This window comes from Brienomyrus brachyistius, chromosome 19 (genome assembly GCF_023856365.1).
Source record: "Brienomyrus brachyistius isolate T26 chromosome 19, BBRACH_0.4, whole genome shotgun sequence".
Taxonomy (NCBI): Eukaryota; Metazoa; Chordata; class Actinopteri; order Osteoglossiformes; family Mormyridae; genus Brienomyrus; species Brienomyrus brachyistius.
Genome location: NC_064551.1, coordinates 21,410,966 through 21,433,741, shown reverse-complemented (window position 1 = coordinate 21,433,741; position 22,776 = coordinate 21,410,966). Strand labels below are relative to the sequence as shown.

The following is a 22,776-nucleotide window of genomic DNA, read 5'->3' as shown; positions in this document are numbered from 1 at the left end:
GGATCGAAACACAAAACTTAAAAGGGAGAGATATTCCTTACAGAGTGATGCCAATTGCTGTGTATCCACCAATGTCCTTATTCAGTGTCAACTATTTCTTGCCTCAAAACATTAGAGAAAAAAAAAACAGAGATCTCCTCACAGCCAAATGAGGGGCTCAGATGTTAAATTCCAACGATTGTTCTAGATGAGGCTGGGTGCAGAGACTTTGAGCTCTCAAATCGCTACATACCAAGGGCAAGCCGTCAAGATCTCTTTTGAATAAAGCCGACCTCAAGGCATGCTGACAGTGCTGAGATGGAACCTCGGATGACTCCAAGCCGCCCGTGAGCCAAGCTCCCCAAGGCAAACCCACACACCCCGGATTCAACAGGCCCACTCACCAGCACCGTCCCAGTGAGGCCCTCCAGAAGGTCTAGAAGCTTCCTGCCATCCCGGAGGTCTGAAAACATGTCCTTGATGGGTGCCTTCCCAGCCTGCCAATAAAGCAGAATAAATCAGTGAACGGGATGATGTTGAGAGAGGATCTATTATGAGGTCCAACAATCACTCCTGCCAAATGTACCAGAACCATCATGCTGGCTGGGAGATCCAGTTCAGGAGCTTCTGTTTGAGGAGGCATCCACTTTCCATTAGCCTCATAGCTATAAGAATGCAGGTTTAAATAGCTCTACACCATCACATAGGCAGCCAATTGAGGCATTGTGGGAAAACTTCTAGTGGTACTCGATACTACTCCTGGGTAGGTTTGTTTCGGTTCCAGCTGGCATTAACTACTTTCAGCCTATTTATACAGCTCCATTTCCAGATGTGCATGATAAAGATGGTCAAGGAAGCATAAAGCAGCCTGAAAAGGGAATCAGACAGGCAGAGATCCCGGTAAGGAGAGCCAGTCACAGCAAGGCACTGCAGGCGGCGGGAATTTGCCCGAGAAACCGCCCGCCGCTCGGCAAGTCCCGACATAACGAGCTCGGGGAGATTTACGGTACAGGGCCCCCTGGCATCCAGCGGCATTCTTCTACAGATCGTTCCACAGCATTTCACATTCTCCGTTCCAGATTTCAGAAGAGATGTCAACAAAACATGGCAGAAGATGCAAAAAACTGCACAAGAAACATACCCAGGCAAAAATAGAAGCCTTATTTTTCCAAGTGTCTTCGAAAAAGAAAATTAGAGATCAGACGAGGGGAAGAGAGCAGTGAAAACAGGCTCTCTGTTCCCCTCCTTCCTAAGAAAGCAGCCGATGCAACCGTCCGACGAGTCTGTAAACACGAGGGGGATAGAGGCAGATGTTGGCATGGTCAGCAGTGCCGTGACTGGGCGGTGGGGTTGACTCTTAGCTCGCCTCCAGGTTCCTCACACCCCTTTTGTGTATTTATAGTTAAACAGTGACCAGGTTAAAACAAAAACAAAACAAGCATGTCGTGTGTGTGGGACTGACACGGCACCATCAGCCCATTCATGAGGAGGTCGAGGACTGCAGCATTCTTGAGAGCCTGCAGAGGCTGGATCGGCTCCAGCGCCTTCCTGCCTTCCTCCAGACATACTTTTCTTAGTTGTACTTTAGACAAAGTGCCCAGAATCTGAGTGTTATTAAACTGTTTTACGAAGGTCATTGATGAAGGAAGATTTGTACCCAACGTTCAGAGGACTCCATGGGGGGCAGAGGTTGTTCAAATATCCCCATAAAAAAAAAATTAAAAAAAAATGGACTGGTGTTCTGACCCAGGGTCATGGGGCTGGGGGCGGGAGTCGTCTCCATGACGACCTACCACGCGTGTGCATGACCTGCCATCGGCATTACCAGCTTTTGTTGTCTCCTTATCCACACTGGGAAATCTTAGCGGGGAAACGAGTCTCCTGGGAGCCTACGTGAGCTTTGGCACATACCAAAGCCTCCCTACACAGACGTTAAAACGGTTGGGTGCTAATATATCAGCCCTTCGTGGAAACCTGGACCCGGTGTCCCTTTATCGAAAACCTCTTTGGGGGTGGATAGTGAATAGAAGCCAGCAATGATGATAAGTGGCGCACACAGTGTCACGCATCCCACAGATAACGTGCTTCATGGACTATTGCTGCAAAACGAGTCCTGACTTTAAAAAAAAAAATAAATTACCTTGGTAAAGCGGCTGTTGATCCATTTGGTGAACGTCTTCTTCTGTACAGCATCATGCTCATCTAGCAGGGAAAGGACAAACGGCACATTAGTATGATCGGCCACCATGCACGCACCCAACGGCAAGCCATTATGGCGGCCTGTCATGGTGTCTTGTCTGGGGAACATGAACGCACCTCACGGCAAAAATCAACAATGGAGGAGGAGGTCGCTGATTGGACAGCTGGGGCGAGAGACGTATGCACAGGACCGGCCCTACGGCGCGCTTCTCAGGTGCCACGTAACCGATAGCGTCGCCGCATCTGACTAGCGGTCTCGAATGTCTCAGGACGCGGTGACGGAACAGCTAGCTAGCGGGGCAAGACGCAGCACGTTCCCGCTGCCGGCACAGCCCCCACAGACTCTATGAACCTCCAGTCGGAGGTCAAGTCCAACAGGCAAGCCCCTCCAACACAAACACACACACACACACAGACTTACAACCACGAGACAAGAATGCTGAGAAATAAAGAAAGGAATTCATCCCCTCCCTCTTCAATAGGACACAGGAGAGTTTGGAGGGGGTTGAGAGGGGGCGGGGGGAGGGTGAGGTGATAGGGAAACACAAACCTCAGCATCCACACACACACACACACACACACACACACACACACACACACACACACACACACACACACACACACACACACTGAGAAGAAACCTGCCCCTATGATTTAGTTCAGTGAACAGAGATTGGTCCAGGTAAACCTTGTCCCCCAGGCAACACTGACCCAGTCATGTGCTTAGCTATGGAGAGAGACGCTTATGCACATAGACCGGTTAAAGAGTAACAAAAAAAAAAAAGTCTGTGGAAAGTTTATTATCTCGGAGCCATTCTGGCTACACGATCGCTCTAGCTCACCCCGCCCCCCCCCCCCCAGGCCTGGCTCCGCCCCCCCGGTGGGCCAGGCAGCATAGCCACTGTGGCACATGCAAATCACAAGTTGGTGATATTAACGCAACACACAGTAAACAAAAAGCTACGCACACGCTGATGGAAACGCACCAGTCGACTGAGCCAAATCCCAACGCAGATTCCTAAAGCTCCACCGCTCCTGGCCAGCGGGGTTGATGATCTATACGGCAACTATTTCCTCTTCAGTAACCACTGAATATGTATCTCAAGTAATAAGGAAGGTTTAAAAAAAAATAAATAAAAGGAAAGGAAGCGGAAGTTAGGGGGCGTGGCATGTGACCATGTGACCTCTAACACGCTGCCATGCAGAGCAGACGTGGTGGAGTCGCTCTCTCCCTGAAGTTAGCGGACGCCATGGGAACGAGGCGCCTGGGGGGGTGACAGCAACAGCCTCCACCCCACCCGGCAGCACAATGGGCCGTATTGTCACGGAGGGACTGTGCCGTCTCCTCCGTCTGACACCACCCGTGAAGGAATGTCAGGCGTGCCGAGGTTCAGGCCGGGGGTGGGGGCAGTGCAGGGCAGGTAGACATGGAAGTGCCACAGAATTCCGGCCCCCTGTGAACACCCACCGCTTCCACACCACAGCACCCCCTGCCCCCACCACCCCTCTAACCCCCACTTGCTCTGACACCAGCCGAAAAACCCACATCCAGACTTCACGGCCCCACACACACCTAAACCAGGCCGGATGGCTGAGAACTCATCTCAATGGGCCCATTCTATAATTATTACCTGTAGACAATGTTCAAAAATAGCATGCGAAATGAAAACCTCACACGGCAAATTCAGAAGAATATGTTCTAATTTTTACTGGAGCTCTAAAAGCCAGAATTATGCAGCACCACGGTCCAGTCCAGGCCATGGGGTTAATAAGTCTAGGATGATAGCTCATGAAAATCCCCCCCCCCCTCCACAAACAAGCTGTTGAACAGTCGTTTCACTGCGCGCTTTTCAGCCACTATGGTGTTAGAGAGAATTTCACATTATGTTAAAGATGAAAATGTTTTGATAATTACGGGACAAGCTGGCAGAATGGGAGAAGCCCGGAGGGATGCCGAGTGAAGCCGCAGGGCACGCTCGCAACTCGGACGGAACAGACAGGAAGCCGAGATCGCATCAGCAGACCAAATCCCAGAAGCCTCCTCACACACCTCGCCGCACAGCTAATGGGCTGAGATAAGGAGAGCGAGCCTCGGGCGTGTGCGGTGTGCCGCTATGCCACCCATGGACGCAACTGAAGGGCGATTTTAGGATATTTAAGGTGGGGGCATAATTTGCACAAGGGGCCAACCTTATCTTTAGCCAATGACAGGTTTTGAATTGGTGAGTGGCAGGGGAAGGGGCACTCCAGGGGCCTATCAGCTTTTAGCATGGTCCTGTAGTCCCACCCCAGTGGACACCCCTAAAGTACTCCTTTCACTTTCCCAGTGATAACGTGCTATTTCAGTATACCTGCAAGCCCACCAACAAATGGTGACCTCTCTACTCCATGCTGACGAGAAGCCAAATGCTAAAAGATGACTCCCATACTTGTGTGGAGGGAATCTGGGAATTCCACGGAAATCCTGCCATTCCGACAACACCCCCACACCCAATGCCAAGCTGCCAAGCCTGCCCCGTCATGGCGGAATCAATGGGACCCTTTGGGGAGAAAACGGAAGGAGGAGTTCGGAAAGACTGACTTACAGGATCTTATAATAATGAGAGACAGCACCTCCCGCTGTTGTGGAGAGAAGGCAGTTTTAAAAATTAAGAAAACAAGATGCTTAAATAAAAATACCACGCATAAAATAAAAAGGAAGTCCGCATTCCTGTTTTTTTTTTGTTTTTTTAATATTGCCCAACCTGCCATTCACAAATCAGCCAACTGCTCTTGCTTAACGCAAGCAGGCAGAACTTGCTTCACAGACATTGAGAAAGCTGAACCGCGTCTTCTGTCCTCTGCAGCCAACGTCGGAATCCGGGCATAGAACAGCGATGCCAGTCGGCTCTGCCAAGCCGCCGGTCTCGAGTTCCCGTAAATGCGGGTAACATGTGCCAGAACTCAGGCTGGAGAGCGAGTCAGAGGGGCCAGCGAAGCCAGCAGGCCGTGCCCGGTGGTCGCGTGCCTCACAGCAGGGCCTTTCAGCCTTATTTTGGTCCAAAACCGGTTTTGGACTGGGCTGCTCCAACCACGAGCCAAGAGATTCACTCCAGACTCGTGGTCCTGCTGCCTCAGAGCGTGGGGGGGGGGGGGGGGGGGGGGTTACATGAGTTGCAATACACCCACAGAAGATGGAAAAACCCCAGCAAGGCAAAAAGGTACACTTTGGTTTCATAGCTAAAGACCAGATGCAGAGGGAACGCAGGAGCCAAACCCAGGGGGGGTCAGAGGAACATGGATGGGGGCGAAAAAAAAAAAAGTATAATTTTCCTGTTCATTTGCATAGTGCCAAAATTTATTCATAAAATTCCAAAGTCGGTTTTATTTATTTTTTTTTTAAATACACATTTTATAGTCTATGGCCTTTTCCCGTGGTGATCAGAGCTTTAACCTCGTTACTCTTGCACCCAACTGGCAAATAAAAACAGAGAAGTTTCCCTGAGTGTAATTGTTGCCCATTCAAAGCCACACCCTGCTTCTGCCAACACAGTGCAGAGCCATACCCGCACTGTCGGGCCGGGACAGCGGTCAGGGCACAGCTCGGACACACACCAAGGCTGAAAAAGAAGAAGAAGTGACTCGGGAGAAAGATGCCATGTTTCATGGGAGGGGAGCTCGACACAGCAAACACACACACATCACTCTTCCGGAAGCGTTTTTACCACAAGCCATGTGCTTAACATGCAGCCTTTTGGGGGGAAGCCTACATCTGCTACAGAGCGGTACAGCGGTTATTCTTTTGTAGGAAATCCAAGGGAATTAGCAGCCAGCTGAAATAAGTCAAAGTATCTTTTACTGTCAGCTTCAGATATCTGATGCGTGGAGTCACACCGAGCTGAAGCATCACTCTTCATAGTGCAAATGAAAATAAGTAATAAACAGAATGTAAATAGACATGTAACATAACAGACATGACATTTTAAAATACAAAATTAAGACGGACAGAGAGACACTGCAGAAAGACAAGCTAAATAAAACTAAAAATAAAAAAAGAAAATTTCAATTTACTCAAAAAACTAGAGCCAAACATAACTTGCTATTATAAACCAAAAGACGGAGTCAAATAAATCGCCACAGCTTGTGTCCAGGCACAAATCAGAGCCGATAGACGTGATGCCATGACGGACATTAAAAAAAATAATCTAGCCGGACGCCAGCTTTTCAGCACCATCCGGACAGTTACGCCCAAAATCTGACAAATTAGTGGTGCACCAACAACATTAATGAGCGGCAAATTCTGACACCCAAAAGTCAGTAGTCAGTATACATTTGGCATATCCTTATGATTATAAAACATATCGGTCTTTAAACTGCAAAAAGAACCACCAGACTATCAAAATCTTTTTAGCTTAATTATTCACAGCATCTCCTGTTTCAAAGGAAGGCTGGCTGTTGAGCCGTCCCCTATCCTGACCGCCACATTAGTGCTTATAAATCGCTGCCATGAAACAGCAGCATGCGGCGAGCTCTGAAGTTAATAAACATTAGGATATGCCAAAATTTATACAGATTACTAATTGAATTACAATTGACATTGAATCAAAAAGAATGGAATCAGAGATCAAATCGATTTGGGAAATCAGTGGTGATTACCAGCCCTACCCTACTATGCATTCTTCACTTTGGTGGGGGGGGTCTGTGTGACATTTTGTTCTGGGACCTAGAATTTCTAGTTACGCCCTTGTTCATAATGCAGTTTCTCAGCTTTTGAGAGTGAGCAGCCTATGGATTCCACCCCTTCAGTTTGCCCCCCCCCAGACCACCGCTTGGCTCAGATCAAAGCTGCACCTTTCCCAAGGGCTCCAGCCAAGAACACTCATTAAAGAGGCACTAAACACAGAGATGGAAAGGCATCAGTGTAGGTGAAGGAAGGTGCCCCCCCATTCAACAACCAGCCAGTAGGGAGATACTCCCCACTTCCTGGTCTGACAGGACCTCACACCAAAAGCCCCTCATTTGCCACCACATATCAAAGCAAAAACAGACAAGCGAGCCCAAGCAGAGGTCAGCCAATGACTGCACAGGGGAGGAGTCATTCTCTCACCCACTAAAAACGTCAACAGTTCCAGACAAGCACCACCAACATCTCATCACCCACCCACCCAATTTACATCAACCAAAACCAGTGCTAACCTGCGACAGCTGACGTAATCAGCTCTGTCTGGTCCTATTCAACCTCAGCGCGCTATAACTTAGCCAACCACCGAATGTTAAAATTCTCTTGGAATTAATGACTAATCAAGGACTTAAATGCGGGGGCCAGAAAGAGAAACAGTACGTATGTTGGCCAGCAGGGTACAGAGTGAGGTGCACGACTCCTACTGTGCCACAAAGCGCCAGAATGGAGGAGAGGGGAAGGGTACACATACTGCCCCTGACCGGGGGAATCGGGGGGGGGGGGGCATAGAGTCAACACTTCTACATCATTCCTGAAATCGTAATATCTACAGTAAAGACCACAGGGAGAATGGCACCCCCTTAAAAAAGTCCCCATCCTGAGGAGTCACAACCTCAGCCAGAACTTTAACAGCAAATTCGGCCCATGTCTGAGACCCGATTCCTTAAGGAGCGCAGTGCTGCGACGCACAGATGGAGCCTCTAAAGTGTTCACAGCTAGGAAGAGAGGCTGCGAGTTCAAACAAAAGAAGGGACAACGAATACAAAAGGCAAAGCGCCATGTTTTCCTCTTTGGCAGGAAGCAGGAAGGGAAGCGGGCCGAGAGGAGGGCCTTGCAGTACGCTTACCTACAGCAGGAAGGGCAGGCTGCTTTCTCCTGTGCTTGGAAGCACCCTGCCTCCTCCGCCAGGGCAGCCACTTGGTGAAATTCATCGCAAGAGGGAAAAAGAAGACGGCTCCGGCGACGGAGCCCCGAAAGACGACAAAGCAGGAAGTGGCCGCCGCCTGCAGTGCATGCTGGGTACTTGACGCTCAGTTACCACAGACAACCCCAGAAACCACATGAAAGATGATTGAGGGCCGCCAAGTCAAGAAACTCTTCACCCCCCCCACCTGCTTGGCCCAATGTCAGGAAAAGGCTGCCTATCTCAGCCGTGCAAACTAGCAGCACTACCTCCACACCCACGCATTCAATCACCATCTCAGGATAATACTGACCACACAAGAGGGTTCGCGTATAACAGAGGGTTAATGTGCCAACAGCCATGGTGAGAGGGCAGGACTTTCACATGTTATTAATTGCATGTTTGGTTTAAAGGAAAGGGAAGTGATAAAACCAATAGTAAATAAAGTAAAGCAGGTTAAACTGGGTGGCTGACAGCGCAGAAGCCCATTTATCATCACGAAGCCAATCTCACAAACTCAGTCAGAGCACAGCAGCAAGAGCAAAACTGGTGCCGAGACGTTTTAGACAACATTCGATTTTTTTCCAGGGTATGAAGGTCAAAGTCATAGGCGAACGAGCCTGGACCCACAGCAGAACGGTGCCGGAACGGGGTCGGGACCGCTCTCACGGCAGTGCCATTCCCGCCCTTGGAATTCAGCAGGCCCGTCGCTCCTGTCCCTCCGCAAGTGGTCAGCCTGGGCTCTCTTCCGCCTACTATGCGGACAGAGGTCGCGTTCCTCACATACCGCAGGCTCCTTCACACCCCGGCGGTCGCCAGTGACCCGCCTCAGCCATCCACTGCCGTGCAAACTCACAGACTCGGGCGAGGAGAGCTTCAAAACAGGAGGCCCAGATGCAGAGACAAAAAAAAATAAAATAGAAAATCACTGCACACACACAAACCCAGGATCTTCAGCTGCAGTGACCACACCCTCAAAACCTCTGCAGCCAGGTCTTCTAGGGCTGGTTCCCAAGGAAACCCGAAGCTGGAATTAAGCACCAGTGCCAACAAATGTGCTAAAGTTACAATGTTTGGAGGGGGGGGGCTGTGTTGATGCCATATGGGGGAAAAAGAAGGGAGCTCAGCTTTCAAAGACCATTACAGCGGGGAGCTTGAGAATGACACCGATGAGCAAGCACCACTGATCAGCATTATAGAACAGCGAGAAGGGACGGATCGTTCCAGGTCGTCTCTGTGACAGCAGGCAAAGCACATGACCAAACAGGTGATCAGAAAGCATGAGGTACGATCATAAAGCTTCAGATGCCTCCTGTTAGCTACAAACCAGCTTCAACACCCGATTAAGCCACTCGCATGGGAGGGACTGGCATCCAATGATCTGGTTTAATGGTGACATGTACAGGTCCGGGGGGCACCAGCCACTCTGGGGGACACGGGCAGAGGGTGGAGAAGTTAGAAAACAGGATATACGCTTCCAGACCACATTCTCTTGGCTGCCGAGAAGCAGAAAAACAGTCCAGACGTCTGAGAAACAAATACAGGCAAACAAATCAGGCACTGGCAGGCAGAACACGCCGCACAAACAGATATCGCGCCTCAGTTTCCCTGTAATTGTTTAAGTGTAATTGTTGCGCATTCAAAGCCACACCCTGCTTGTGCCAAAACAGTGCAGAGCCATACCCGCACCGTCGGGCCGGGACAGCGGTCAGGGCACAGCTCAGACACACACCAAGGCTGAAAAAGAAAGAAGTGACTCGGGAGAAAGATGCCATGTTTCATGGGAGGGGAGCTCGACACACCAAACACACACATCACTCTTCCGGAAGCGTTTTTACCACAAGCCATGTGCTTAACATGCAGCCTTTTGGGGGGAAGCCTACATCTGCTACAGAGCGGTACAGCGGTTATTCTTTTGTAGGAAATCCAAGGGAAGCATCACTCTCTTCATAGTGCAAATGAAAATAAGTAATAAGCAGAATGTAAATAGACATGTAACATGACACAGACATGACATTTTAAGATACAAAATTAAGACGGACAGAGAGACACTGCAGAAAGACAAGCGGACTGGTGAGGAAGACGGTGCAAATTGATACACGCATTTCTACCATAATTTCACTGAGGATTGTGGAACTTTGGAATCACACATTATTTTGTATTTTCAGACAATAAATAACTGCAGGTGCGCCGTCGCACTCCAACTGCATATCGCGTCCTCGGAACACAGTGACCGGAGTTGCGTTTTCATCCGCGGAGGGTGACGCCTCGTGCGGAACCCGGCGGGCGGCCAGGGAGAGGCAGCTTCCGGCCATCTGCATCCTAGGAAGCCAAGCAGAAGCCCCGCCCCCCCACACACACACACGAAAACACTGGCGACGACATGTGCCACCGCAGTGACAAAAAGGCCTCAGTGAGAGTTCCAGATGCCAACCAGTTCAGGGTGCTTGAATTTTTTTTTCCCCTCCAGTCTCCAAAGTGTTACTTTCTCTTCCTGTAAGAACCTAAACCTGCCGCGCCCCGGAGAGCGAGCGAGGGAGCGAGCGACACTGACAGCGACTCCGGAGCTCGTCCGAAGTTTCCGTGTCGGATCCCACGCACATACCCAGCGCTCGCTAAAAATTAGGGGCGTGGCAAATGCCTGGAAGCCAGCCTGCGAAAGTGCAGCCCCAAGACCTCAAAACCCAGCTGAAAAATGCTACCAACATCTGGAACAATGCCCCCCCCCCCCCCCCCCCCGCCCCAAACAACACTTTCTGTGAGGCTGCTTGTCTGTTCATTGACTTGTCCTGGGCAACTAATTTTGAGAAAAGAGTGGGGGGTTCATTTTCCATTTCCTCTTAGTTCCTCATACTTTCACTTCTTCGGTCGGCCCACCCTCTTCCATCACACACACGCACAGGCTTTGAAGCAGGGAGACCCTAAACAGGCTCCTCCTTGCAGTTTGCATCTGTCCACAGGATAACAGCCTCCCAGGGTTAACACACGCCTGCGCGGAGACGAACACAATCTTCACCCGGTCCAAGATCAGCACATACAAAACAAGCATAACGCTGATTAATACATCAAGGAGGTATCAAAAACAACACATTGTTTACCTCTAATCACCATCCAACTTGGTTACATAACATTCATAAATAAGGAAATTAGTATTTACTTTAGTAGCTTGAGTACCAACAGGAATTATTCACCTATTGCAGTACTTCTGGTCTTAGGAGACCCTCAGACAGAGCAAGATTATTTCTGCGTTGAAGCTCCCTACCGGGGAAAACCTGGACTGTCTGGAAGGCAGTAGGGAGGGAGAAAAAAAAAAAAACACACAGAGTGTCTGGAGGTCCCTAAAGTCTGGGATCAGAAACACTCGTCTATTGCAAATCAAAGGTTAAATATAATAGGGGGAGGGGTCGCAAATGATACAATGCGGCCGTGAAATGCCCGATGAAAATCTGAAGCAAACTGATCTAAACCCCTGAGCATGTGGATGGTAAAGAGGAAAGTGTCAAAACAGAAGGGCTCCGAGGGTCTCTAAGGGTCAGCTGGCCAAGTACTGACAAACAGGACAACGTAGACAAGGTGTCTGCCTCCCTGCCGCCCCCCTCCCCAACTCCTAAATCAGGGGAAGGAGGGAGCATGTGTCAAAGATTCTACGCCCAATTAAAACCGGCATATGTCAATTCAGAATTTCCCTGCCCCAGCAACCCCACTGCCACACCACCAAACCCTTCACACTTTTCCCGCGGATCCTGCCAAACTTGTCAGACGAGGCATAAAAACAATGAGTAAAATGAAGTCCATACTCCACCCAAACTAGTGTCCTACGCCCTCTGCAATGGGCACTCCTCAGAAGCCGAATGGCGTGGCTCCCCACCCAAAACATGCATACGACGCCGTCAGCTGTAAACTAAGGCGTTAGGGTGCAACAACAGAGAATTGTCCCTCAGACAGACGGATTTTACACCGCCCGCATTGTTCTGTCGGACATTAATGATGCCAGGAGTACAATTACAAGGGCCATCTCCCGGAGCTACATGCAGAAACAAGAAGCCATTAACCAAGTACCAACTTCACGTGCAGAGGCACACAGTTCATGACGACCTGCAATCTCATGATATAATGTTCTTACAATATAACCGCAGCTGACATTTTCTGTCACTTCCCTATGATGCCGTTATGGAAACATAATGCAGGCAAGCAGGAGATCAGTCTTGGACATTAGACTGACATCACGCCATCACCACCTGAACAGCAATTCCACAAACAATGCAAGGCTGACATTGAACTCTAACACCATAAACCGATCTTTCGCATCTCTTTCGAAAACTGCTCATTAAAAAGCAAATGGGTTCTCCAGCTGCATTTTATAAAATGCCTGCTATTAGCTAAAACAAATGTTGACATTTAGTACAACTAATTAAAATAAAAACATTACCCAGTTTCAGAGTCTATGATCTACACAGCAAAACTCCTGTATGCTTAAAAAAAAACAACAATTCCAGCATTATGAATGTGAGATTTAAACGTCTCAGAGAACGAGCCGAGTATCAGAGTGTCAGCCTCCACATCTTCATGTAGTTTCTTGGGTTTGAAATTACAAATCCCCAAAATTCAAGTCAGAAATGCGGGGACGGCATGGTGGTGCAGTGGTTAGCGCTGTTGCCTCACACCTCTGGGACCCGGGTTCGAATCTCCGCCTGGGTCACATTGTGGAGTTTGCATGTTCTCCCCATGTCGTCGTGGGGTTTCCTCCGGGTACTCTGGTTTCCCCCCACAGTCCAAAAACATGCTGAGGCTAATTGGAGTTGCTAAATTGCCCATAGGTGTGCCTGTGTGAGTGAATGGTGTGTGAGTGTGCCCTGGGTTGTTCCCTGCCTCGTGCCCATTGCTTCTGGGATAGGCTCCGGACCCCCCGCAACCCAGTAGGATAAGCGGTTTGGAAAACGGAGGGATGGATGGAAGTTATAAATGCATAGCATTTTATCAATCATGGATGGATGTGACATGGATGTGTAGGAGATGACTGATTTTCCAAAAACAATACAAGTAGGGAAATCTTTGCATGTGTAACACGAGATGGACATGACGAGATTGACGAAATAAGTATAGGTTTGAAAATATTAAGGAAGAACTAGTATTATGGATAATATAATAGTATTTTTTTTACATTACAAATGGACACATCTGTAACTGACAATAGAATTGAATTGGGTGAACAGTGGTCATTATTGACACACCACAGCAACAAAATATGTGATGTTGTGACATAGCAGGGGGCAGCTAATTCAGCGTCCGGGGACCAGTGCTTGGGGGTGGTACCTCGCTGGTCAGGGATTCAAACCTGCAATCTTTCAATTACAAACACGCTTCCCTAAGCGCTAAGCCACCACTGCACACAAGAAGTGTGTAGAAGACACGTTTGCATGGTTAATTTTTATATAAAAACTATTGAAATTGCAATTAAGAAAAATAAAATGAAAAAGACGCAAGTGAATGTTTCCATTGTAATTGACCTTTGAATTATATTGCCCGATTACAGCTCCACCGGCAAACAGACTATATTGGATAATACTACTTTCACTGAGAATTCCTTCACTGCTACGAGCTACAACTGTCAAGCACATTTTCATAACATAAAAAGTCCAATGAGGAATAGTCCCCAGTGACTGCTGCTGCCAAGGATACTGGGATTCGCAATCCAGACCATGTGCGGCTCTGTGGGTTAGAACGGTGCACGTGATGGATAGGTCCCCCATTCACATGCCATGCCCCCCCCCCCCCAAGAATGGCCTTTAACATCCAGTGTCTCCGGGGACTGTCCGACCCCGTTTTCTCCACCGTACACTGGACAAAAGAATCTGCTTAATAAATAAATGTAATACAATCCAAGGTCCTGCACTGGAGTTTCTAACAGGTGTACAGGCCACGTTACCAGTCCGGCCTGCAGTTCCGTTTCCTCAGGTCTTCCAAGGTGGTTTACTAGCGAATATGGGCAAGGAATGTAGTTTCCCAGCTTACATTTTAATACATTTTAACAGAATAGATGATGAGCCAATTAAGCGAACGATCCCACAAGGAAATTCACATCATACGACATACGCAAAACACAGCAAGTATCCTCCCAGTTCCAAGTAAGCCTAGTGCACCACTAGCTGCCTGCTAACGGCCAACTGGGGACCAGAACAAGGCAGGCATGAGCTGGGATCTGAGGCAGGAATGCCGTGGTACTCCTACATAGCCGCAGGCTAGCTCGCAATGCCCCCCCCCCGAACACTGGGCAGACCCTTATCTCGGTAGGCAGCCCCCTTCAGCATTCCTGCATTCCGTCATCCCGAGACAGGGGCCACGATGGGGCTGCAGGGCTGGGCTCTGCTCTCCGGCTAACGGTAATTAACCGATAATTTCGCTTGCGAGCCGAGTGCCTTATCTGCGGCGAAACTAGGCGAGACGGACGGCAGGCAAGGGTGAGAAGGGGGGGGGGGGGGGGCCTGGACTAGATGGCCCAGCACTGGTTTGTGGAGGCCGAAAGCACGTTCGATATTTCCTGCCACTCAGAGGCACCTTAACCCAATCTGTGGGTTAACCCAACACTGTGCCTATACCTCCCCGACTGAACGCAACTGCACATCCGAAGCTTTGCTAACATCAATACAATTACAATTAAAATGCTAGTGGTCAGAAACAGGAAATGTGTCCAAATGCTTATGGTACAAGGCGGCCTAAGCAGAAGGCGTTTACCAATAGAGCAAGAGGTCGTGGCCAGGGGGGTAAACTTCAAAGGTGCAGGAAACACTCCTCAACTGCAAAAATAATACTCTCAGTACTACAGTCACCGGGGGGGGGGGTGTGTAAAGTTTGGGTGTGAGGTCCTCTTCACTAGCATGCGAGTTCTCAGTCTCAGTCATTGTGTCAGAGGCACAGTGACATCAATTTATGAGCAGAAGCAGACCAACCACCCCCCACCACAGTCCACTAACGGCAATATGGTCTTTGTCAATAGTCAACTATATGAGCGCCGTCCTACTGCACCGTGGATCTTGCCAGACGAGGATCATCACAGCCATCATTCCAAAACCTACCCAAAAAAAGGGGTCCTTTCACTTTCAAAGTGGAAACATCCGGCTTTCCCAGTCTAAAATACCCCCCCCCGACGACCTATAGCCAGAAGCTTAGCAACGCAAACCTTCCCGGTTAGTTGTTTTTAACTGAACCTCTGCTGCATACTGTGGGAATACCGCGTGAAGGCGACACAGAGAGGCATCGCAGCCCAAGCCTGGCTCGCGGTGCGGAACAGAGAGGCCCGTGCTCAAAATATCCCAAGTTTGGGAAACTGGCCCGAGCAGATCGTGGCGGTAAACAAAGTCACAGGGCCCAGCACAGCACCCAGTTCTCTCATCCCGGTGTTCCATTGGCTGTTCTGGACGCAGACGCGATGACGTCCCCTCTGGGCAAAAAGCAAAGAAAACATTACTTTTAACGTTGCCTGGCAACTGAACAAGCGCAAGAAAAACAGAGGCCAGCAGACGACTGTTTTAAGTTAGACATCGGCTGGTAGACGGACCAATCAGAAGAGCTTGCTCATATGGTGTGTGAATCCAACCCGACAGAGGGAAAACCCTCACAGCCTGGTCCAGGACACCTTCCAGGAGGGACGCCTGCCCCCAAACTTCCTTTTTGACGTCAGCATGAATACCAGAGACCCCCGGTGACAGGACATATCGTCAACAAGAACAGCGCCACCATCTCGGTCTCCTCAAGGGCAACACTTACATCGCGAAGCAGAGGCAAAAAAACACCCTTAAGAAAAAATAGGAAATCCAAAACAAATAATCTAGTGCTTTGGGTCTGTCACATATGCTTAGCAGGATGACGACAAAGCAAGTCAAATTTACATTTCTGGATATCAGATTTACCAAAGCTGGTCCACCTGGGTGAGAGCTGAAGCCATAAAGGTGAACATGCCAGATGCTGACATCTGCAGTAACACACACACACACACACACACAAAAACATGCAGATCCAGGCCACCAGCAAACAAAGTTCCATACAACATTCTCACAGCAGCTTATCCAGCAGAACACACACAACCTCAATCACAGGAGCCACTTCCGCCATTTTCACTATTTTCCCAGACCTGCACCACATCTGCAATACCATTGGTGTTCAAAACTCCGCCCCTCACATCAGGCTTCCTGTCACTATAGGAGAACACCCCCACCAGGTATGTACCTCGCTCCCTGGATGTCATCTTTCAAACTGAGCCCTTCCTGTGAGCCCGAGTGGTGCCATTCAGAGCGTGCTCAGTGAATGGCCTGTTTAAGCCCAGACCCTGGCCCCTCCCCCGGCCGATGGGGGCCCACAACGCAAACACAAACCTTTTAACATCAAATAATTTACGGGCCACAATTCTACAAAACCACAACACAGCCACCAGCATAATTCACACGTTCTCCATCGTCAGGTCCACAGCATATGCAATGCCTGCATTCAGCAGTGACATGATGCATGACCATTCTCTGGTAGGAGACCAACCCAGACTTACCTGATCTCCATTTGATGATGTCGCTGAACTCACTGTTGGCCGCCCCCTCAGAGCTGACGGTAACGGACGCCATGCTGGCCGGGTCCTCAAGATCCCCAGTGTAAATAAAGGTTCCTTTCTTAAAAACAACTCCTTTACATGCACCAGTTCTTGCGCAACACCTACAAAGTAATTTAAATGCATACATCACAACACACAAATACTGCAATGCGGAAAACTTGTTTGACAATTCAGTTACAATAGACAGGAACTCACAACAGCAGATTACCAAAAACATATTAAGCTTTAATGATATTCCATTTTTCCCCTACTCATCCACTGTCCAGCATTCCCATTTGCCGTAGAGAACAGGTCTCAAGTTCAGACAGATCTTAAAAAGAATCCAAGGAGCAGAAACTAACAAACAATCTGTATGGTCCAAAGAATTATTACCACCCTACCCACCATACAGCAGCTCTCACTGGAGCAGCTGGTGTATATTGCTGGGGCAGCTGGATACGAGAGAGGCTCTCGAGTACGGGAGGGCAGAGGAGAGCCATTTTTAAATTAAGGCAATCTGGGGTTAGTTATCCCAACTAGGATGACTGGCGGGAGTGTCCCACAACCCTAAGGACGTCAGATTCCAAGAAGAACTTTGCCTCCCGTTATCTTAACGATCACTCATTTCAGCAAATTTACAGGGATCGACCCTGTTTGGGATTCATTTTTAATTTCCCTTTCAGGGTATTTCATTTTTCCCCCCTCGTTTCGATCATTTGATCACCAGTTTGAGGATGCCTTTGAGAACACTATGATAGGTTAAGAGTTAAAAAAAGAAAAAAAAAGTTAACGTCACAAAAATAAACCGTGCAACTAGCATACCTCTCTTATAAATACCAGGTAGATTGATAGCTGAAGCGCTTTAAGGGGTATCACTGTATGTTTTCACTAATTAAAATTATCTATTTTTCGAACTCCTATCGAGCACTGAAAAGGGAACATTGTCCATTTATAAGTGAAAGTTTAGCACAAGTGACGTTGTCATAATATACACCTCATGTTTTAAACTGTTCACGAAACTATTCTATGAGTTTGTTTTAAGATATAAAAGTTTTGTAGACGTGGTGTGCCTTCCGGCCAAAACGAAACGGTTAGGATCTCCATTTCGGTTCCGTAAAACAGCTCTGCAGCTAAAAAAGACCTTTCTTACATGCAAAGAGGACATGACAAGTAAACAATACTATATTACAGTATTTTTCAAAACCCTGCGACGATGCGAACTGAAATTTGACCATGACTACATTTATGAACAGGTCAAGAGGTAATTTGTTAAATGTAGAGTTTAAAAATGCTCTGTACTGAATACAAATAAAGACCCTCCCTTTAACTGCATTGTAAATCAACCACCAGCCTCGGGAGTTTTCCAGCCCAGTACTCTTGTGTCATTTTAATCCGGTTCGTGTCGCTATTTAAACGCGCATTACAATTACAACCCCAGTAAAAAAAAAAGTACGAAAACCGCAAGTCATAATTATAATTTAAATACTGAACCACTTTTAAAAGTTACATTGTGTCCAGTTCTTTAACGGGCCATACGTAAACACACCAAAAGCTGATGTAAGTACTAAGTTTGCGTGCTGCATTTCTAAATGTAGTCAGCGCAACTGCCACCTAAACTGAAATAATGGCGAGGTAACAGCTCAGTATATTTACTTTTCTAGCGTTAGTAAAACAGTAACAACTATTTCATTCGACTGGTTTATTTGTACACGATCACTCAAGCGCCACTCACCTTTTCCGCAGCTGCTCCGAGACCTCAGGGAGGCGTGCAGGTTAAGGGTGTAGATGGAATATTTAAAATTGACTTTAAAAAAACCCGTATTTTTCGAAAAACGTCGTTCGATAATCACACTACGGGCTTTAAGATACTTTATACTGAAGCATTCCTAAAAACTCGGATGGAGACAGCCAGCCTGCATACGACCCTTGGCTTAATTCAATTCCCCACAATAGTTTCCAAACTCAAATGTGCTGTAAGTGAAAAATTAAGCCAATCCTCCCATAGGACGATCCATGTTGCAGTTCCCCGTGCTCCAGAAGCAATCGGGGCAAATTGGTAGCGTTCAGTGACTGTACTTTCTCTGAGCCCCACAGCGCCGCAGGCTTTTGCAGCTTGGTCCCTAACTTTATTCCCGTCGCTACCTTTTTCCCGAGCGCCCGTGAAGTTACAATATCAAGCGATGGGAACATGGCGCGGTCCGCGTCACGTGACCACGCGGCCGAGCGGTCCCCCCCCCCGCACGCCATCATCACACACCCAGAACTCAGAGGTGGGAAGGATCTTGGATGAACTACTAACTTTGGTAAAAAAAAAAAAAAAAAAATAGAACGATATCGAAGCTTGTAAAACATTTAAGGTGCACTAGGGGAGTCCGATCCTCATAAAAGCTGTCCACCATATTTAGAAATAAACTTTTTTTTCACTCCAGTTTGGTTAATTTCTGATTGCTACAAATATGTGGAGATATTGGTCCAAGTTTTTAAGATTCAAGTTTTAGTGTCACGTGTCTGAAGGAACGCGGTGAGAATGTAATGCCAAAGTTTAAGGGGAGGGGCCAGTCGCGTGGGGGTGGGCGTTGGGATTCAGTGGGTCATTTTATTTTATTTTTTTACTTCATTTCGGCTCCCAAATCATGTTTTAGTAAGAACCTTTCAGCATAAAGTTTCGCTACAAAAACAGCACTATGGCTTCGTAAGTTAATACAACGATTTGGGTAGGAACAACGTAGTGTTACTCCGTTGTCACGCCTGGTCCAGCGCTTTTGGGTCGATACCTGAAGCAGGGCTCGCCCTTTCCGTGTGGCGGGGTCCACCTGCCTCCCCTTGAGAATCAGCACATTACACGTGTGGCCAATACGTAATCTATATACTGCTGTCTTCAATGACTCATTGGCCTGGTTTATATAGTATTTAGTTCCACATTGTGAAAAAGCAGAGTAGTTGTTTAAAAATTGCGGTTGGAATGTTCGAATGTTAAATTGTACTGTAGACATTAACCGTAGATTAACATGAATACATTCATGACTTATGAATATTCCTTCAAGTCTAAAAAGATGCACAACTTTTATAACTTGTGTATCTAATATTTAGGCTATGCTTATTTTTAAGGCTTACAAACTTCAATTGTGTGAGAGAGAAGTTTATAATTTAAGTATTTTTAAATCACATAAAAAATGAAACTGAGCGTGAGCTCACATACCCCAAGTCTGTCCTGTGGACCAGCTAAATATGGTGCTAGTTATTCTATCCAGTCTCTTCGCAAAAATAATCTTTACTTGGAGAAAACAAGCCTGTTACATTTTATAAGTTGAACATCCAAAAGGGGAAGTTTAAGATGTACCCTCGGTGGCTAGCTTATTAGGTACACCTAGATAGAACAAGATAGGCCCCACTTTTCCCTCAAGGGTAGGTATGTACCTCCCTCCTGGACACCATTGTTGTACTGAGCTGTTCTTTTTACACTTGTATCCTTCCTGTTAGCGTTAACAAGTCTGGCCAGTTTCCTCTTACCTCTGTCATTAACACGGTGGTTTCAGCCATAGAAATGTTTGTCTCTCACCATTCTCTGTAAACTCTACACCAGTGTTTCTCAAACTGGTCCTCGGGGATCCCCAAATGGGAGTTGGGAGGGAGCAAAAACATGGAACATCTGGGGGGGTCCCTGAGGACTGCTTTGAGAAACGCTGCCTTAGACACTGTAGTGTGTGGAGATGCTCAAACCGTGGTGTCTGACAACAGTCACAGCACATTCAAAACGGCATAGATCACACCCATCGTAAGCCGTACAGGAACTGAAGCTCTTTATCCTGTTTGTGTGCCGTATACAACACCCTGTTGTTGTTAAATGCCCCACTGTTTGGTGGAGCAGCCTATCAGTGTCAGCAAACAGGAGTACTTAATAAACTGACCAATGAGTGTAGAGACCTTGCACTTAAGTTAGCCACGCGATTGGCCATGTTGTGACAGAATGAGCTCTCCACTCTGGCATGGGTCAAACCCAGGCAGGTCATACCAATGATGGCCTGAACAATCAGCAACACAATGGGAGCAAAGAGACCTCATTCTGTTGGGTAAGCATATCCTGAGTTGTCACATCAAACTTTTTGTCTTTGGTGGACCTTGCAACATGCTGTCACACATCACAAGCAGCAATCGTACCTGCTTCACTAGCACATCATGGTCACCTAGAGAGGTTTCTAGAACTTCTGCACTGCCCCCTGCCACTGGAAGCCAACAGTCATGTGGCAAAGGGCAAATACAGGGGAATACACTACTGGAGCTCATAGTCAGCTTTGGAGTCAGTTTCTTATACCAATCCTGACAGCAGGGTAGCAAATCCACTGGGAGGTAACTTGTGATAATGTACCTAAGAGACCCAGAACTGTTAGGGGCCGTAGTGTTATGCATAACACCAGGGAAACGCGAGCAGAGTCAGGAAATTGGGTAATGCTGGGTTTAATTGTAAACAATGCGGTCAAACCACAGACAGACAATACCATGATCCGACAGGGGAAACTGCCATGGAAGGCGGGGGCACAGCCACAGCTGGCCCAGACGCAAGCAACTGAGGAGGCAGAGATCGGGCCACAGCTGGCCGACAAGGCGCCGCGGGTGAGGTTAGGGGCAGAGATGGAGTCTGAGGGAGCGAAGGCGAGCCAGGGATTCTAGCCCGACGTCGGTGTCCCCTCCCTTTCCGAGAGACGGGAACCCGGCTGAGATCCACCATGATACGGTGGCGCTAGTTGGGGTGACCCCTTGGAGGGGTCCAAGGGTGTGGTCAGGGTTGTCCCTGAGGGGTCCCACTCAAGCTCCTCCGCCATCCAGGGTGGAGTGGTGGTCCGGCCATCAGGGACCTCCTTGGGGACGGGGACCAGGGAAGCTGGGAATATGGGAGCCGGGTGAGAAACCTGGGAGACTGGAACCTGGTAGTCAGGGACCAGGGGGACAGAGGCCAAGGGGTCAAGATGCAGGGAAGGTGGCGTAAGGGCCGCCAGGATGGGAACCTCCCGGACCGTGTCATTCGCTGGGATTGGAGCCACTGGGGGTGGCACGTCATCCCCTGAGACGTGGACCTTGCGTCGGCAGCCAGAATCGGCAGCCGGGGCTGGGACTGCTGGGGGCAGCGCCTCGGCTGGAACCTCACAAGGTGGTGGGTCAGCGGCCGGGAATGAGGCCTCAAGGATGGCGCGTCAGCCACCAGGTTGCAAACCTCAGGAGAAGGCATGTCGGGCACCACAGGGACCGACTCGTCAGGTGCCAGAGCAGGGACCTCAGAGGGCGAGGCCGGAGGTGGCGAGGCCGGAACAGGGCCCACCTGGGGAAGAGCTGGAGCCGCCGGGTCAGGAACCACTGGGGGCAGAGCTGGAGCCGAGGGGATCAAAGCAGGAACTGGAGCTGCCGGGGGCAGAGCAGGAACCACAAGGGCCACTGCAGGCACTGCTGCACAGGAACCCCAGGGGCCTGGGCAGAAACTAGAACCACCAGGGGCCGAGCAGGGGGGTGCTCCTCAGATGTGGGTGCAGTATCCCCGGCTGGTAAGCCTGATCCGTCCTCAAGTAGAGCAGCTTTCGCAGTCTGTGGAATAGCTTCCTCCTATTCCTCCTCCGTAGCCCTGGCACCTTTACGGTGAGACACGTGCCCACAAAGGAATGGGCTGCAGGGACAGGGCAAGGGAGAGAACCTACCAGGAGGTAGGTCACTGGACCAGGCAAGAGGAGGGGTGTCTCATGAGCAGGTGCAGTGGGATCAGACGCCTCAGGAGCTGGCTGGCTATAACTGGAAGCTAGTGACCCTGGGCTCCACAAACGCTGCGGGGTATGCCCCATTAAGGGCCACGGGGAAACTAGCGGGGCCTGGATCAGGTGCAGACGCGGCAGCAGGCAGACCAGCGTCAGGCGTAGGCGAAGCTGCAGGCAGAGGAGCATCGTGCATGAGGTGGGCGGGGACCGAAGAGATATCGGGAGATCCCGGAAGGGTGTCGGACACGCCCCCTCGTTTGCGACTCGTTCGCTTTTTTCGCGGAGCCAATACTGCAGGGGACACCGGGAGTTCGGGTTGACCGGACAGCGGAAGAGGGAATCCTCCACAGTTCAAGTACACCTGCCTTACCATGGACACAACCACTCCAGTCCTCAGCTGCCGTAGGTTGGCTCGTACTTCCGCTAGGAGGTGCGAGTTATC

At 49.0% G+C, this 22,776-nt stretch overlaps 1 protein-coding gene across 5 annotated transcripts in view; it reads right to left on the bottom strand.

Annotated features, from left to right (window-relative positions):
• utrn (utrophin) overlaps positions 1-18,806 on the bottom strand; it is a 112,782-nt gene extending 93,976 nt beyond the window's left edge. For 2 of the 5 annotated variants that reach the window (XM_048986598.1, XM_048986595.1), the window contains exons 1-4: positions 18,329-18,806; positions 16,558-16,718; positions 2,120-2,181; positions 384-476 (exon numbers count right to left, since the gene is read on the bottom strand). In XM_048986598.1, the coding sequence (XP_048842555.1) occupies positions 384-476; positions 2,120-2,181; positions 16,558-16,630 (228 nt within the window). In that variant the 5' untranslated portion in view covers positions 16,631-16,718; positions 18,329-18,806. Of the gene's footprint in view, positions 1-383; positions 477-2,119; positions 2,182-7,964; positions 8,135-16,557; positions 16,719-18,328 lie in introns of those variants that run through there. The other 3 variants (XM_048986596.1, XM_048986594.1, XM_048986593.1) reach the window with 3 other exon arrangements.
• Between the last annotated feature and the right edge of the window lie 3,970 nt (positions 18,807-22,776).